Here is an 18,429-nt window from a genome sequence, read left to right as displayed (position 1 = left end):
TGCTGCAAAAATATCTATCTGTATGTATAGTATCAGTTTAATACGTATATATACACAAAATACTGGCTTACCCTGGAACTAATGTTAGAATATTTTCATTTCCTATAAACATGTTTTAGAGTTTTATCCAAGGTTTGGGAGGCACTGGTATGCACCATTGGTTTTTATGGTATTTGAGGAGCTGGGATGTTTTTTCCTGAAAGTGTATTCTGATAGTTACCTGGAAAACACTGTTTTTTGAGGTTATTTGCATCACTTTTCTTTACTACTTACTGTATTAAGCAGTATCGTAGCATTAGTTATTTCCTGCTAGTACAGCAGTTCATGGATTCTTAAATTTCAGTACAGATAGAATATAATCCCCTATTAAATTAATATAATGGGTCAGTAGAATCAGGAAAGAAAATTGCAGGCCTTAGTGGGGGGATGGGGAAGGATGTATGGGAAGCAATGCAACTTAAGTGTTTATAGACACTAAAGTAAAGTGGCTTACCCTTTTTTCCAAGTTGTAGGAAAAATTTTAATTTAGAAGTTTAGCTTATCAAGAAAAAAAGAGGAAAGGAATGGGGATGCCTCTTCTAAATTTAAAACCATTCAGTCTTTTGGTCAAAATACTTGGAAATAAGGGAGATAACTATTAGCAGAGGAAAAAAATACATTGTTTTTCCAATTTGATACTGAAAGATTATTTTAATAAGATGGGAGTAGAAGTTACATTGGTTTTGATACAAAATTAGATACTTAGGCATATTAATGTCTGAGAAACAAAAGATGTCCTTATAGTTATTTAAGTTGCAGCTTATTCTTTTTCACTTTTGCTACAATTAAGTAACAATAAGAGTGTCTTGTGCTCCAGTGTGGGGACAAGGAGGTAATTCTAGAAAAATTAGGGGAAAAAAGCCTAAAAACATCCAATGTTGATATTTCCTGTTGTTGTGTAATGTAAAACTAATGTTTGGTTGAAGCTTTACCTAAAACACTTAGTAACTAAACACAATTTTAAAATGTTAGGATATAACACTATGGGGGTTTTCCTCTGTTTTATCTCCTTAAGGCTGGATTTAATCTACGGAAGGTTAACAGGCATATCAAGTTTCCAGAAGTGTTAGACTTGGCTCCTTTCTGTACAGCTAAATGTAAAGTAAGTGGGAAAACAGTCAGTTTCTCCCTTCCCATGTTCTGAATGTGCTTTCATAATTAAGGTGCTTAGCACAGTCTTTGTAGAATCTTTATAAAAATTCAGTTATGTGTGGTAATGCAGAGTAACCTGCAAGAGTGTAACTTGGACTTGAGTCAGTGTACTTCCACTGATCACAGCTGTAGTGCTTGCATGAGTCTGTAATGACCAGCTTCCCTGTCATCAGCAAACAAGTCAAAGCAAATTGAAGAGCTTATATTCTAGCCTTGTTTAAAACCTAGTACCTGACTGATGCACTTAAAACTTTGGCTTTTATAGAACGTGACTGAAGGGAATACAAAAGTACTGTATTCTCTCTATGGAGTTGTTGAACACAGTGGAACAATGAGGTCCGGGCATTACACTGCTTATGCTAAAATGAGAAGTCTGAACAATCATCTCTCTGATCTTGTCCTTCAAGGACAATCTCCTCAAGGTAAACAATTAGAAATATTTTATAAATTATTTCTTACTGCAGGACACTAACAGGATTATTTGCTACAGTTATTTGCAGTAATTTTTACTCCTAAATTCTTTCTTTCACAGCTTTAGAAACTGAAGTAGTAAAAGGGCAGTGGTTCCACATCAGTGATACCCATGTACAACCTGTGTCTGTATCCAAAGTGCTGAGCTCTCAAGCCTATCTCCTGTTCTATGAGCGACTGCTGTAATCACCTGAGAAGGCTTCTTTTATGTGCAGCCACCTATTGGGTCTGAAAGAAGGCAGGAATTTGCAAATTGTGTTAACAGTTTGGAACAACTGTATACAGCTGCAGGAATATAATCTGTGCTTCAAAGACACACTGACAAATGGTTAACTTATACTTTTTCCAGTGTTTTCACTAATTTTAAATAAAAGTTTTTTCACAATTACAGCTCTGAGCTTCTACTGAGTAATTTTTGTGTTGGTACAGACAAGCAACCACTTCTAGTTTCCAGCAAGTGCTATACATCTTAGCAGCTCTTAACACTTTTAAGGGGCTAGCTATAATTTTTAACTATAGTTATCTCAGCTATCGACTGTTCCATGTGTATTTTAGAACTGGGTTCCAAGTATAGGAAGCTGTTCCTTCCTACACAACTTAGAGCTGGGACAAATTCAGCATCAGCTCTCTTTCCACTGCTGGTTTATGTCCAATAGAGGAGCCCTCAGTTTGCAAACTCTCTAGGAATTTTTTTGCAGTGGGAACTTCACACAGGTATTTTGGCAAGACTTAGAGCTCAGATCTCTCTCCCTTTTGCCACAGGCACCTCTGTGTAGCCTTTCTGCACTACAGTGCCAAGAAAACTAGTCCTGCATTGACTTGTAACTTCAAAGTTCTCTTCTCTACAAGCTGCGCTTCACGTGGAGGTCATGTAAAGAAAATCTTGGCCTCCCCGTGCTCTAGTAGCATCCAATTACATTCAGTGCAGCTTTCACAACCACCTTAGTAAGAAAATGTGCAGTCTTGTATGTTCTGGTTACCCTTACAGTAATTGGCAGTAGCACTTACCCAGCTGACGCGATCAGTATGCCAATCCTCCTGAAAACTTGCTGAGCATATTTTTCAGTTACACTAGTGAGTAACTATAAAGCAAGCACTAATGTTGCTGTTGTATGGGCAGCCTTATTTAGGCATAAGATAGTTCCAAGCTTGATTTAGCTTTCCACTCCCTTCTGGCTGTGAAATAGAGCAGTACTGCAAGAGTAATAAAAGGAGTAATTATTGAAGTGGCTTGAATTTCAAGTGCAGTTCTCCTTTCAAGCTACTCTGAGACATGTAAGCTGTTTATTTTCCAAGAAGAATCTTAACAGGGCTTCAGTTGAAAGATTCCAGCCCCCTGCATCATGCTGGCTGTTGCTGCTCAGTGTTTATTTTTAAGGCCATTAGCATGAGAAGCAGTTCAGTGCTATCAGTATGCCATTTTGAGAGCATAAAGGGTGAGGATGAAATCCATGCATGTAAGAAAAATGAATTACAGAATGCTGGTGGTTGGAAGGGACCTCAAAAGATCAAGTCCAACTCCCTGCCACAGCAGGATCATGTAGAGTAGGTCAAACAGGAATGTGTCCAGGCAGGTTTTGAATGTCTCCAGAGGAGATTCTGCAACCTCAGTGGGCAGCCTGTGCCAGTGTTCTGTCACCCTCGGTGAAAAAGCTTTTCCTTACACAGAACCTCCCGTGCTCTGGCTTTGCACCCACTGCCTCTTGTCCTTTATCAGGCCCATCAGCCTGACCTCAGTGCCTGGCAGGGTTATGGAGCAGCTCCTCCTGGGGGCAATCACACAGCACCTACATGGTGGACAGGGGATCAGACCCAGACAGCACGGGGTTAGGAAGGGCAGGTCCTGTCTGACCAACCTGATCTCCTTTTATCATCAGGTGATGGGGATGATGGATGAGGGGAAGGCTGTGGATGGAGTCTACCTACAGGACTTCAGCAAAGCCTTTGACACGGTCTCCCACAGCATTCTCCTGGAAAAGCTGTCAGCCCAGGGCTCGGTCAGGAGCACCCTGTGCTCCTGAACTGCTGGAGGCCCCCAGAGAGTGGTGCTGAACGATGCTGATCCAATTGGTGGCTGCCCACCAGTAGTGTCCCCCAGGGATCAGTGCTGGGCCCCATTCTGTTTATGTCTTCATCTGTGATTTGGATGAGGGGATTGAGTCCCCTATTAGCAAATTCACAGATGATACGAGGTTGGGGGGGAGTGTGGATCAGCTGGAAGGCAGGAGGTCTCTGCCGAGGGACCTGGACAGACTGGAGAGTTGGGCTGATTCCAACGGGATGAGGTTCAACAAGGCCAAGTGCCGGGTCCTGCACTTTGGCCACAACAACCCCATGGGGAGCTCCAGGCTGGGCACAGAGTGGTTGGAGAGCAGCCAGGCAGAAAGGGACCTGGGAGTCTGGATTGACAGGAAGCTGAACATGAGCCAGCAGTGTGCCCAGGTAGCCAAGAAGGCCAATGGCATCCTGGCCTGTATCAGGAACAGCGTGGCCAGCAGGTCCAGGGAAGGGATTCTGCCCCTGTACTCAGCCCTGGTGAGGCCACACCTCGAGTCCTGTGTCCAGTTCTGGGCCCCTCAGTTCAGGAAGGAGAATGAGGTGCTGGAGCAGGTCCAGAGAAGAGCAAGGAGGCTGTGAAGGGATCCAGCACAAGTCCTGTGAGGAAGGGCTGAGGGAGCTGGGGGTGTTCAGCCTGGAGAAGAGGCGGCTCAGGGGAGACCTCATTCATCACTCTCTACAACTCCCTGAAAGCAGGGGGTAGCCAGGGGGGGGTTGGTCTCTTCTCCCAGGCAGCCATCAGTAAGACAAGAGGGCATGGACTTAAGCTCTGCCAGGGGAGGTTTAGGTTGGATATTAGAAAGAATTTCTTTACTGAGAGGGTGATCAGGTATTGGAATGGGCTGCCCACAGAGGTGGTGGATTCTGTGTCCCTGGATATTTTTAAGAAGAGACTGAATGTGGCACTCAGTGCCATGGTCTGGCAACCACAGTGGCAGTGGATCAAGGGTTGGACTTGATGATCTCAGAGGTCCTTTCCAACCCAGATGGTTCTGTGATTATTGGACATCACTGATGAGAAAAGCCCATCTCTGTCCTTCTTACACTGATGCCTTGTGTCCCCTAGAGACATCATGATGGATTAAGTTGTCCCCCTGCAGCTCATGGAGAGGACTGAGGTGGAACTCCACACTGTAGCTGCAGAGGCCTCCAGGCCAGTGGATGTGTCCCTTGAAGGAAGTTACAGAGAGAAGCCCAGACTGGAGCATGTTTCCCTGCCAAGAAACTGTAGTGCACGAAGAACCACACAGGAGCATTTGTTTCTGACAAACTGTAACCTATACAGAGGATCCTCACACTGAAGCACCTCATGAAGAACTGTACCCTGTGGGAGGGAAGGAAGCCAGCATAGGAAGGAGCAGCAGAGAGGAGGTCTTACAGACTGACAACAACTCCCACTCCTCATACCATGTAGGGGGGGGAAGAGGCAGAGGAGCAAGGAGCGAAGATCTGGGAAATGGGAGAAAAGGGAGGTGAACTGCAAGGTATTTTTTCTTGTTTCTCACCCTCCGACTCTATTAATAAACTAATTTTCCAGACACTAAATCTGTTTTGCCTGTGAAAGTAACTGGAAAGTGATTGTCCTGCCTATCTCAATGCATGAGCTTTTTCAAGTTTTGCTCTGCTTCTGTCCTGTTAAAGGGCACCTGGCAGCCAAACTCAGCCCACTGTGCCCACCCACACACTGTCATCCTGACAAAAGTTGCTGTATATTCACATATTGGGAACAACCACATCATGCCATGTCCAAATAAAATGACAGTTAACATTTTAACAGTCAGTACATTTATTGAAGTGTTTAGAGCTCTGTGCTCCAATGGACACCATTCATAACTTAAAGGCAACAGAGCAAAAACATGACAGGCTCCAACTGGAATATTAAAAAACTTGTAGTCGTTCGTAAGAAGTACAGTTAATTCCTCAGTCATTTTGGTCTTCATCCCAGTCTTTCTTTCCTGATGGAGGTTTAGGGCCACCAGCTGGTTTTGCCATTATGATCTTGAAGGAAACATGGAAGTAGAACAAGATAAGGTTAGAATCAGACTCTTACTCCATTCTTCCTTCTACCCAGATGATGCTGTCAGCATCCAATAAATTCATGCAGTTTCCCCACTCTGAACATAAGCCAGTGAATATTAATATCCATCTAATTGAGATATTAAAAAATTGGTTATTTTTTCTTGAAATGGCAGAAACCAAGGCCTGATACACAAAAATGTGCTTTTACCTCATCTTTGCATGCAAATTAAAACTTTGGTTAGTTAAGACTACAGAAAATGAATGCTTAAATAGGCTAACGAGTGACTGATTTTTAGGATGCACATTATGAAAAGCAGAATTACCAGAGCTGTTGCTCTGAATTACTGAATCTAAACACTTCAAAAGCAGAGTTCACTGGTACTGCCAGGGTGAAGGCTCATGCTCTGCAGTTACTATACTGACAAGTAAGGTAAAAGTGAGCTTGTCAAAAAAACCTTTGTTTTAGGACTAAAATTCACTCACAAAAGCACAAATAGAAAAGGCAGCAGTGTTACGTGTCCAAGTTAGGTATCATTTGCCATGTGCTTGTCCATATATCCATGCATGCACTCACAGAGATACCTCTCTGCTAGAGAAACAGAGCTTACTGCATACTATTTTTCAGGCTCATCTTTCCAGTCATCCTTATCCCAATGTCCTTGCTGCTTAGGGGCTTTTGGACCGCCTGCTGCTTTTGCCATAATAATCTACAGAAATTTTACATGCAAACACATTTTTTCTTATGTTCAGCAAAATTATATAAAGTTACAATTTTTGTCATTCCATCTTCCTAGAAATTGGATTTTCATGTAAAAACAATACATGAGAAGGTTTCTTGTGTTACATCATGTTCCTGCTGAAGTCAGGAAAACTTTGTGAACACAAGTATCATCTGCCACATCTTAAAAGAAACAGTAATAGTGTGCCTTTGGAAGCAACAACATTGCTACATCCCAAATTATGAGCTCTTTAAGAAATTGCTTCCTGGCTTTCAAAAATGTAAATTATGTTTTCAGGTATATTTTTATCCCTTACATTCCCAGAGGTTTCACACATTTGGCATTAAGTGTTCTGCACAGAGGCAAAGGGTTCATCTCAGCATTTAAATTACTTGTAAGCTCACCTGATCTACCCTTAGGACAGTTACTGCTGCATTTGTAGCCAGCTTGATACCCCAGGATTTTCCAAGGAATGTGTCTAATACGCCAGCTTCCAACATATCCTTGACAGCAGCAGCTTCGGCCTATTGTAGGGAAAAACATTAAAATCTTTCTCAGGCTTCTACCTAGCAAGTCATTGAGTTTTCAAGCTTATAGGCTTAGAACAAATTATTAAGTTTTCTGATTTCATCTTCTCCCCTCACAAAACCTTCATTCCTAATCCATCAGCAGGAACACAAAATAAATACTAACTGAAGACTTCTTCTCCATCACATTAGTTCAATATCCCACTTTACCTCCTACAGAAGACCACTATACTACATCAAATTTAACTGTTTGCAGATGAAAATCAACCTTTCAATATTACAAGTCTACAAAACTATTCTTCTAGACACAGAGCTATTGTTCACACAGAGCTGCAGTGATTTAATCTATAAATACTTAATACTAACAGAGGTATCTTTACATAGAACCCTGTATTGCAAAGCACCAAATAACAAGAGAAGACTATTTACCTCAATATCAAATCCAACATTTTTCTTTCCTTCCTGATGCACAGCATAAAGCTTGGAGATGACCTCATTAGCCTTAACTCCAGAGTTTTCTGCCAGTGCTCGAGGAATGGCTTCAAATGCCTCAGCAAACTTCTTGATGGCATATTGGTCAAGCCCTGGACAGGTCTAAAGCAAAGTTGAAAACTACATCAGCATTTCAAAAGCTGTAAGATGGGGGAGAGATATTCTCCCATATTTATAATTAATCTATATGCAAGACACAGATACATATTTAAGTACGCATATGTATGTGTGCATATAAAAAGTCAAAAAGCTCATTTGCTGTACCTCTCCATAAGATGTGATCTGCTTGGCTAATTCAATCTCTGTTGCACCACCTCCAGGAACAAGACGTTTATCCTGTGAACAGACCATTCCAAAAAGCAAAGTTTTGCCTAAAGCATCACATTAATTTTCACTTTTTTTCATTTATACCAAGAAGAATGCAACAGAACTTTATCTCATGAAGACTTACTAAAAATCTGCTTCAGAACAAATATACATTGTAAAAGAAACCAATCATAAGTTACTCATTCATGCCAAAAGTCTTAGAAAAAAAAATGGTTTCTCTTGTCAAAAGAGTATTTCTTTTGTAATAATGCATTAGGTTTTGTGTCTGGGTTTGCTGTAGGGTTTGTTTGGTTTTTTTAATAATTTCAACTTTGTTTACTAACATTAGAACTCTTAGATGTTCTCATCTTTTTCATTAACTTGTTAGAAAGTATGTTGCAGGAAATCAATCTACTTTACAGAGCTTAATATGTAAAGAAGTATCACAAGATGTTGGATCTTTGTTTCATTTTTAAATTACGCATTTTGTACAACCAAGCATCTACCAAAGAACTTCTGGGCTTCTGAACAGAAGAGTAATCAATGTAAATCAGAAGTCAGAAAAACTCTTGACTTCAATCATAAACAATCATAAATGCAGCCTGTGGCTGTTTCTGTACTCTAAATCGAAGTGCATGTATTGATATGTACAGGATATTTAGTGTCAAACAAAAGTTAAACATTTTTTGCATGCTACCTGCCGAGCAAATACACAAACACTTCCATCTGCATTAAAAAAAATTAAGTATTTAAGTCCACAAAAAACCTCTGCAGAACTAAAATTTTCCATCTATAAATTGTATCTGTGGTACGTGAAAGGAAGTATGTCTTGTCACCAGTAAGGCAATTTATTTTGCAACCACTCAGTTCTTCCTAGTCCCTGGTGACAAAGCTATCTGGCTTCTGTTCTGTGCCTGGTTTCCAAGGAACATTATGAAACATTTAGGGAAATAATTAACAAAAAGTTGACTGTCATTAGAAAGTGATAAAATTAACTTATCTTCAAGAGCTCACCTAATTACTGAAAAATTGAATGCAGTGCATGCTAAGCACCATCTTCTTTGTACACTCTATTCACAAGGATGTCACAACCTTCTCTACACAGGCCTCTACACCTCAGTACTACACAGCCTTCTCTACATCTCCAGAAGGCTTCTAAGCTGATAATATAAGTATCTGCTATAGCCTAGGTAGCAAATGAGGACAAAGCAAGCCAAAGCCTAGCCTCAAACTGATCCATAGCTCAGTTCTGATAACTGAAGTGTTCTGGTTACTTACTCTTGTGAGTACTTTGAAAGTATTTACACCATCGTCCACAGCTCTCTCTATGTCATCCATCAGATTGTCTGTAGAACCACGGATGAGTATAGTAGAAATGGCACCATCCTCTTTTTCTGTTCAGACAGATGTGCATTACTAAGTGACATTTGCCAGATGTATAACACATAGGAACATAATATTTCTGTAACAGTAGGAGCTCTACAGAACAGCAGGAGCACTACAGAGCATACATACCGTGCTTAAACACCACAACTTGTGTATCCCCAACCTCTGACAAATACACATTATCACAGTGACCCATTTCTTCTAGAGTAGGGGGAGTCTGGAAAGAAAAACAAGAGTTAACAAGTGAGCCTGCTTATTAGTTCTCTCCCTTCTGCTCTTCATTTGGAAAGTCCATACCAGTCTGGGTAGGGCTGTTGCACCAACAGTTTTGCACAGTCTTCTCAGATCCCACTTTGAGTTCAACCTTTAAGATGAAAAACAGTCTTTGTAATAACAAGTTTCCAGAACAAATTTTAACATAACTTATTATTCTCTTAACTTGGCATCACTTTGTAAACTAATGATATCCATCAAAATTGGATGCATTGAGTTATAAAATCCACTCATGTATTTTTCCACTTTACCTATTTTCAGGGATGCTACCCAAAGACAATTTTCAAAGAATTTAAAAATAAGAAGTTCAAATACATACAAATTTTTAAGCTGCTTTCTCTACTACATAAGACTCAGAGTGATCTTTACAACACCTTTGTAATAATCCTTCTTTGTTATGCCAGAGATTATAGCATTATGCTCCATTTCCAGAAGTTCAAACTTTTTGGACATCACCAATAAAATTGCAGCTTTCACTGAATGATCACTTATTTGTTTGAGACATGAGAGCTGTTGCTAGCAATTGAACTTTGTGTTTTGCAGCATGTATTAAAAAGGTACACAAACATGCTTTATTTATAGATAAGAAGATTAAGGGCCTACAAAAATGACAGAAAAGTATTAAGAATTATTTAAGAAAGTAATAAATTTTCTTCCATTCAGCAATACATTAGTGATGTGTGGAGGGATATCTTGTAATTGCTAAAGCATCACCTGAGGGCTGCAACCAGGAGGAACCATCACAGTACAGTCTTATATGCCTCACAAGCTCTCTTTATTAGGCCCTCAAGTTTTATATTTTATATATTAGACCCCTATATATTAGGCCCACGGATTTTATATTTATATTTCATTTGTGCTATATAAAGACCCTCACACCAGAATAATAGTACCAGATACAGATGTTAAGCTCCAATTAGCTGTCACAGAGGTGAAATACTATCAAGAAACATAAGCTATGAAACCACATGGCAGCTGAGGTATTGATCCACTAGAAAAACAAATAGTATGCAGTATTTTGTTTTTAATTTAAGAGGCAAGAAACAGTAAGACAAGTACATTTCATAAGCCTGGTAGATTAAATGTTTTTATGCTCTTCTAGTACTCACCTGACTAACATAAGATTGTATTTGTTGGCATAATGAAGTGCCATGTCTGCCACTTTGCCACCTGTTACTACCACATTGGCACCACTATCAGCAATGGCTTTGACTTGCAAATCCATTAGATTTTCTTCTCCTTTACTGAAATTCATCAGCTCATCAGCATTCTTTATAAGTACTGTGCCCTAGTGAAAAACACATACTGTTACCAATCCAATGTTAAAGACATGCATGCAAGTTTTGTATTCCCATCTGTCCAAACACCTCAAATCATTCTATTTTATAATACCACCCTTCCCAGACACTGGGGTAAAACAACAAAAGGGGGCAATTTTAGCATTTCTCAGAAATGCTGAGATACAGACATTCTAGCATGTAGCTCAGCTCAAATAACCCAAAAAGCCCAACCTCAAAAACCCTGTAAAGCAAAACTAGGTTCAGATGTTTTCTACGAACCTTTTTAAACTAATGAACTCAATATTAAAAAAATCTCTATCACTAAGTGTCAAGAATATTTATAGTTAAGCCTAAAAATAAGAGCACATGAGCATTAATAGATATCTAATTTATTTTGAGTTACTACATACCTTAGTTTCAGTTATCATACCATCAAAAGGGCAAGAATATACTGCTATTTTTGCATCTTTGACAGAAGTAACATCTCCTTCAGTTTCTTTTTTAAAAACCATGCCATGCAGTACTGAGGAAGCAGAGATACCAGCACCCTGAAAGGAAAGAAATGCAATGAGAGAAAACGTATTATTGATTATTGTCAGAAACCTGCACTGCATTTTATGAAACACAATCCTTATATTCAATTCAATGAAGCAACCTAAGTTTGCATTGGAACACAAAAAAAATAGGACAAGCTGATCAACATCAAACATTGCCTTACAGTTTCCCATTTTAGGACTGGTTGGTGGTCCAAGTTAAGCCCAAGACATTAATTTTCTGTGCTCAAATTTTATGTTTTTATTAGCTTGGGAAAAAAAAAAAAATCACAAGGGGAAATTTCTAATAGATATAAACTTGTTCCAATTCTACATACCATACTGAGGCCTAATATCCCACTGGCTAAACGAATCCAAGATTAGACTGCTGTATGTCAGCCAGCCTGCATCTTGTCCTTATCTTGTGACTGCTTCCACAATAAAGATGCAACAACCCCATGTTTAATTAAGTTGATGGCTCTGATTTAAATTTCAATATTAATGCTTTTCATTTCTGAATGCTGCTACTGGACAAGGAGTGTGGGGACTCATTTTCCAAATTTGTTATGCATGCTACAACACAACAGTGATTAGAATAGGAAAGACACTTTTAAAGAGCTAGATATTAACTTTCATAAGACTGTTTACCTTAATAATAAAGCTAGCATCTTCCAACTTACCACAATTTTACACACTCTGATATTATCAACGTTGAAATGACCAGAACTGGGAAGAATAGAAACTGTTTGGGGGGGAAAAAAAAAGTATGTATTATTTAATTAATAGATTAGAACAGTGACACCGTAGGTAATGTCTGGAGCTATTCTTAAGTACTCAAATTCTCAAATTCAGTGGTTTGAGATTCTTGTCTCAATAAGGCAACTATAGTCTGTTAATAACCTGCTTCAAGAGGAACAGAAATTTTGTCTTTACAATGAGTAATCAGAAAGCAGTATCTATTCAGGCTGCTCAGGCAAATTAAGGCTGCAAATCCATTTACACATCTACATACAAGAGTGAAGTCCAGCCTGTTCTGAGAAAACATTTAAACTAGACATGAAAGTTTTTCCTGGGAAATTTAAGGGAGAAAGCAACAACTCAGCACAGCTACAGTCTCACTGTTCTTTTTCTGAGACTAGTAGTAGCTTACCTGAAATGTAATACAACTTCCTAATGGGAGAAAAGAGGAAGACGGGTTTCTGCTTTAAAAGGACTAAAACACTTCAGTGAACAAACAGACCTTTTCTGAGCCACAATACCAATGAAGTGTGCAGCACAAGAAAGGTTATACTACATTCAGAGGCTAAAGCTTTCCATTCAATTCAACCTGGAAAACTAAATATACCTTTTATGTCACATGAAGACAATAGTAGTAACCATAAGCAAACCTACTCAGTGTTTCAGATGCATGCACAAATCTGCTCTTTTTCACTTACCACAGGCCTGAGCAATCAGCTTTGCCAAAAACTGTTCGTTGCCGTACTGTTTGCTCATCACTGAAGTGTGCAACAAAGATGCCACTTCTTCAACATCTCTAAGGTTCTTTGCAGAACAGCACACCAAGTCTGGAAGAATCTCTAGGGCTTTCTTGCAAGCCTTTTCATATCCTTCAATCACCTGTGCAGTAAATAATAAATAAATTCACTACACCACTTCACTGTTCATTCATACTCCTTTCCAAAGGGCCATAAAACATTCAAGAAATGCAAAAGCTTACAAAGGAAGCAAGCAATCACAAGCAGCAAAACATATCCTGTTCTTCATATATCTTCTCACGAACCACAAGGTGGGTGCAGTACACTCACATGTCACAAAGTGAGTACAGCTCCCCAGAGGTGGGGGCCAAACCAAATATCACATCCCACAGAGTGGGCATGGGTAGAGCTCCCCAGAGCGGGGGTCAACCCAAAAAGATTTGTACTGGACCCCCTTGCTTCCTAGAGCCTAGGTATGGCTGGGCCCAATCCTGCTGTCATTATCTCTTTTAAAAACCCATTCAACGAGATTAAGTTCATTATTATTATTAGAATTCTCTGCGCAGTACTCTATGAGTAGGATTATTACCCAAGAGGTTTGTATAAAAACACAACTTTACTTAAAAATGAGTAAGATTATAAAGCATGTCAGATTACAACTAGCAGAATTATAAATGATGGTACTTTCAAAGCAATGGATTACAATTTAGCAGAACTTCAGGAAATTGTCAAATAGGTTACAACAAAAATTAACAAAGCAATGAGTAGTACTTAAAAGTTAGAAACTATATTACCCTTATGTACCATGATAAAAGTTAGAAACAGAGACACAGAGAAAGAGAGATAAAGAAAGATACCACCATCCTTAGATCCAGCAATGATCTTGGTAGGAAGCTGTAGTTCTTGGATGTCAGGCACACATCCAGGATTTCAAGTGTGCCTCTTTCATGCCACCTGACCCCACCTTTTCACAGGGGGCTTTGACATATCTTGTGAAGCCAGGTGTTCATTTGGGCCACTCCAGATGGGATGACAGAGCAATAACCCTTATTTCTGCACAGTGTCTTTACCCAGGGCACACACAAGATGTCCCTCTGCATCTACAGGGTGCAGCTTGCCTGCCCCTGTCCCTTATGGAATAAGGACAGTGTCCTGCCTGTCAGGGTGGCATCAAACAGAGCTCCCCTTGCAGGGACAGTGTTCAGCTGATTAGGATGGCCTCTAAAGGAGGGGCTGCTCTTGTGAGAATAGGGCCCTGTTTATCAGGGTGGTTGCCCAAATGAGGGTCTCTCCTTGAGAAAACAGAGTCCAGGTGGCTTACGGAATGAGGCCTCTACCCAAGCACAATGTCCATTTTGTCAGGACAGCTGTTCTGAGACAATAATGCTTTTCAGGATTCTACATCTCTATCTCAAAAATTAGTTCATAAGGAAGCAGACAATTCACAACATTATGAGTCAAGAATACTGACCAACATCAATCTGAATTCAAGCCATGTAACTTGTAATAATAATGTAACTTGCCTCCGAGACTGACAATCCCATCCTCAGAAGGTCTTCTGCTAGCTCCAGAAGAACTCCAGCAAAAACAAGAACAAAATTTGTTCCATCTCCAACTTCTTGCTCTTGCATGTGGGAAGCCATCACAAGCATTTTTGCAGCAGGATGCTGGACCTTTACAAGAAGTTACACATCATAGTTACTAACATCCCACCTCAACTACAGCTCCAGGTTTTTCTGTGTATGGAGTATAAACTCTTCTTTCAAGTTGTATCTAAAGACACTAATCAGCTAGCTTCCCTAATAACTACAAAAATACATGAAAAGAAAAATAATTGGAAAACTAAACATTCCCCTTACAACATGAATCAGACATCCTCAGCGTTGGTTCTGTACTATTTTTACAGGATAAGGTAGCTTTGCAATCAAGCTTTGCAGGAGAGCAACCTCTTAAGATCACACAATGGTTTGGGTTGGAAGGAACCTTAAAGATCACCCAGTTCCAACCCCCTGCATGGGCAGGGACACCTCCCACCAGACCAGGTTGCTCAAAGCCCCATCCAACCTGGCCTTGAACATTGCCAGGGATGAGGCAACCACAACTTCCCTGGGAAACCTGTGCAAGAGTTTCACCATTCCCACAGTGCTGAATTTCTTCCTAACGTCTAACCTAAATCTACCCTCTTCCATCTTAATGCCATTACCCTTTGTCCTATCTCTCTATGTCCTTGTTAAGAAGTCCCTCCCCAGCTTCCCTGTAGCCCCTTCAGGTACAGGAAGGCTGCTAAAAGGTCTCCCCAGAGCCTTCTCTTCTCCAGGCTAAAGTCTTCAAGCTGAATTTGTATGTTTAACAAGCAAAGCAGACATCTAAATTACAGTTCAATTCTAATGTTTCTTCTGCTTCAAGATTGCACTATTTTTTCAAAGATATGCAATAGAAATGCTGTACTCTTGAATGCATTTAGAGCAACTGTCATTTCATCTCAGAAAGTAACATGCAAGACTCAACAAATTAAGTAACTAGCAGACAGATTATTTTTTATAAATAGAACTGAGACTTCCATGAGACTCCATGGTTTTTCTACTTATATTAAACACTAAGACAACACATTAAAAAAAAAAAGTAGTACTAAATACTTATAATATTTCTATCAGTATTCAGTAGATTATTACTTGTGTTGTGATAAAAATATGAATTTGGTAGTAAGACAAAAAGTTAAGACAGGTCAGTGTTTCCACACTTTTAACTGTATTCACAAGAGAATGCTGACATGCCCAGCTTCTTAGATCAAATTGAACTCTTTTAACCAGACAGAACAGGCCAACTACCAATGCTGAAAGATTAATACAACCATTTTCCTCAGAGTTTTCCAAACACTTTATTGTCTAGACATACCCTCTTTTAAATCCGTTTTGGGGAACAAAATAGGCAATTCTTAAGCATCTCCTGAAACTACTTATTCTGCCTTACAAAAGAGTTCTTCTCCTCTACTATGGATATAGCCCAATGACTTTTCTCAAATGCAATGAAAAAATGTAAATTACTTACAAAATGACATTTGGAAATCATCTGGTCTGGTGACGTATTTCCTTATTAACATTCAGAACCACAGCAACCCAAGAACACAAACATTAGCTTACAACAGACATCTTCTGAAGCAAGAAACTTTACCTCTAGCTCTCTCAAGATAGTAGCAGCATCATTTGTAACAAAAAGCTTCTCCAGATGATTGATAACCATTTTGTTCATGCCTAACAGGGAAGAAAGAAGAAATTAAATAAATAATTAGGCAAATATCATATTGTACACAGATGCTGTTTCATAATTTTCAGGTATATCTTAAACACCAAAACATCACCCCCATTTACAATTAAGGAACCTGAAAGATTTTTTGCAAAGCAATGCTTGGAATTGTGTTGCATTATTAAGTCAATAATTTCTATGTAAGCAGCTTTCTCTTCAGAAATATTTGTATATAATTTGATACTGGAGGACACCTCTTGTTTTGGTATATTTGACTGGACATGGTACAGTTATGTTCATTATGACTACCAAGTTACTGTCTTTAATTTTTGGTGGTCCTCCACACAGCAGTACAACACCAAAGATGACACAGTAACTGGTACAAAAACCTGGCAAAGGCAGGTATATTGTAAGGAATTCAAGAGCTAACCAAGTCTGATCTGTAAAGCCAAAAAGACTAGAATTCTAGAGCAAATCCAGTGTGTCTCCTCAAGAAACAACCAGATGTTTCAAGGTAGATTTTGCCTTCTAAACTAACATTTTATTGAAAAACATCATAATTTTAGGATTTATTTACCGTTTGGCCCATAAGCTGTACGGGTGGTTTGAGCAAGTTCTTTGCATGCCTGGATGTTCCTATAGACAGCTTCTTCTAGTCCTGAATAATGCTATAAAGAAAAATGTTTTGGTCACAATTAGTCTCTATAAGATAAAATGAGAGGGATGAACTAGCCATTCCTCATAAAAGCAGCAATAACCTGATTCCACGAAGGTTTTAGAGTTAGATTTGGTATTTCAAGTACAGTTTAAACGGAGACCAAGCCTTACCAAAAAACAGAGAAAAGAACCACTATATACTCCTTCTCAACTCGGCAGGTCAGCAGGCACAGGAAGTTTTGAACAGAAACTTGAACAGTCACTACATTTCCAGTATTGTTTGTACCCCTTCAATCTTCCAAAGAGTGGCACATCGAAAGGAAACAGAAAACAACCAATACTGGACTCAAGAGGGGCAAGACCACTGTAAGCATGAGATTTTGTACATGCTTCTCTACTCAAAAATCTGTGCTCCATGAAAACCATCTAACTGAGTTCTTCATTCAAACATGTGTTGTGAAAATTCAGAAGAACGATTCATAAAATATTAGTGTTTGAGAACCTGACTAAACTGACATAAGTTTGAAAACTTTTAAGACAAGGAGGGCCATGGGAAAGTACCTTAAGAAGCAGAAGGGCAGAACCTATGGCACAGCCATAAGATAAAGGAGAAATGCACTCTCTAATAGTATTTACCCTTTAAATACAAAACAAGTCTCTCAGAATGGCACTTCCCTCTATTTTGTAAAAAACAGCGGTTGCTATTCTTGCCATAAATTCTCTATTCGAGAACCAGTATTTAAACTGCTTTGTTTCCTCACACTCCTGCCTTTGACATACACCATCCTTTGTCTCCAAAAAAGATTCAGTAAAGAAAAAGAGGGCTTTCCGAGTTGCTAACTTCATTTTCCTATCTATTAAGCAGCAACAAGGAGAAATACTTTTTTTTTTTTCTTTTTTTTTTTTTTAATGTTCTCCTGCAATAAAAACAAAATACAAAGACCAAAACCCAAGAAACCAAAACGCAACCCTGCTTGCTTTTTGAAGAAAGGTTCTACTTTATCAGGCATGGTCCCTATTTATTACCAAAATCCACAGTACGTTAACCTTAAATTCAGTAAAAATGAATTTACAGAAAATAGATGAAAACCACGCTGTTCTGCAGTCCTGGCACAGGCACTTCTCTTACGGGCACAGCCACAGAGCAAGAGCCACGGAACTCCCGCACCCCCCCACCCTCAGCTCTGCAGCCCAAACGCCTTCCCGGGATTGCTTTCCACAGCCAGGGCACCGCTCGGGAGACAGGAACCCACCGACACCCCCACACCCCCCAGGGGGAGGCAGCCCCACAGGGCAAGGCGAGGCAGCACAAGGAGGAGGGAGCCCGGCCCCCCGGAGCTTTCTCGAAGGCCGCGTGCGCCGGCACCACCCTCTTCCCTCCGGCGGAGCGGGAGCGGGGCCGGACCCGGTCGCGGTCCCACCCCCGCCCGCAAGGCCCGCCGCGGGAATCACACCCGGGGGCGGGGAGCACGGTCCTCGGTCCTGCAGGCCTCCGTCCCGCCCCGTGGGAGCCGCCAGGCCCCGCGGCCTTCCAGAACCTTCCCCGCCCCGCCAGGACCAGACTTCCTCCGCCCCGCCATCCCCCTGAGGGAACCGCGCCCGCCTCACGCCGCTCTCACCTTCGCCCCCTCCTTAAGCATCTGGGCGAAGCCCGGGGCCTTGGGAACGTGCAGCGCCATCTCGGCTCCGCTCCGATCACACGCTGCCGCTCACCGGGGACGACGGGAGAGAGGGAAGCGGAGCGCAGGCGCGGCAGGGCGGGCACGCTGCCCGCAGGCAGGAGGAGCTGCGCCCGGGGA

General features: G+C 40.5%; 2 protein-coding genes across 9 annotated transcripts in view; one reads left to right on the top strand and one right to left on the bottom strand.

The window, feature by feature from the left end:
• Positions 1-5,638, top strand: part of USP16 (ubiquitin specific peptidase 16) — a 24,880-nt gene extending 19,242 nt beyond the window's left edge. For 5 of the 6 annotated variants that reach the window (XM_071754945.1, XM_071754936.1, XM_071754927.1 and 2 more), the window contains 3 exons: positions 1,055-1,141; positions 1,457-1,613; positions 1,724-2,052. In XM_071754945.1, the coding sequence (XP_071611046.1) occupies positions 1,055-1,141; positions 1,457-1,613; positions 1,724-1,848 (369 nt within the window). In that variant the 3' untranslated portion in view covers positions 1,849-2,052. Of the gene's footprint in view, positions 1-1,054; positions 1,142-1,456; positions 1,614-1,723; positions 2,053-4,786 lie in introns of those variants that run through there. The other variant, XM_071754975.1, reaches the window with a different exon arrangement.
• CCT8 (chaperonin containing TCP1 subunit 8) lies at positions 5,489-18,429 on the bottom strand. Of its 3 annotated transcripts, none has more exons than XM_071754989.1 (16): positions 18,250-18,429; positions 16,551-16,641; positions 15,902-15,981; positions 14,261-14,403; positions 12,692-12,879; positions 11,936-11,997; positions 11,133-11,270; positions 10,552-10,730; positions 9,467-9,533; positions 9,299-9,386; positions 9,062-9,177; positions 7,742-7,813; positions 7,415-7,579; positions 6,863-6,982; positions 6,348-6,446; positions 5,489-5,718 (listed from the first exon to the last, which is right to left on the bottom strand). In XM_071754989.1, the coding sequence occupies exons 1-15, from the start codon at positions 18,307-18,309 to the stop codon at positions 6,354-6,356; spliced, it is 1,662 nt and encodes a 553-aa protein (XP_071611090.1). In that variant the 5' UTR covers positions 18,310-18,429; the 3' UTR covers positions 5,489-5,718; positions 6,348-6,353. The 3 variants fall into 3 exon arrangements, with proteins under 3 accessions (XP_071611090.1, XP_071611097.1, XP_071611108.1); XM_071754996.1 differs by having other exon boundaries at positions 6,355-6,446; XM_071755007.1 differs by lacking the exon at positions 6,348-6,446.

The sequence above is a fragment of the Heliangelus exortis genome, chromosome 1 (genome assembly GCF_036169615.1).
Source record: "Heliangelus exortis chromosome 1, bHelExo1.hap1, whole genome shotgun sequence".
NCBI lineage: Eukaryota > Metazoa > Chordata > Aves > Apodiformes > Trochilidae > Heliangelus > Heliangelus exortis.
This window is presented reverse-complemented; position numbering and strand designations above follow the sequence as displayed.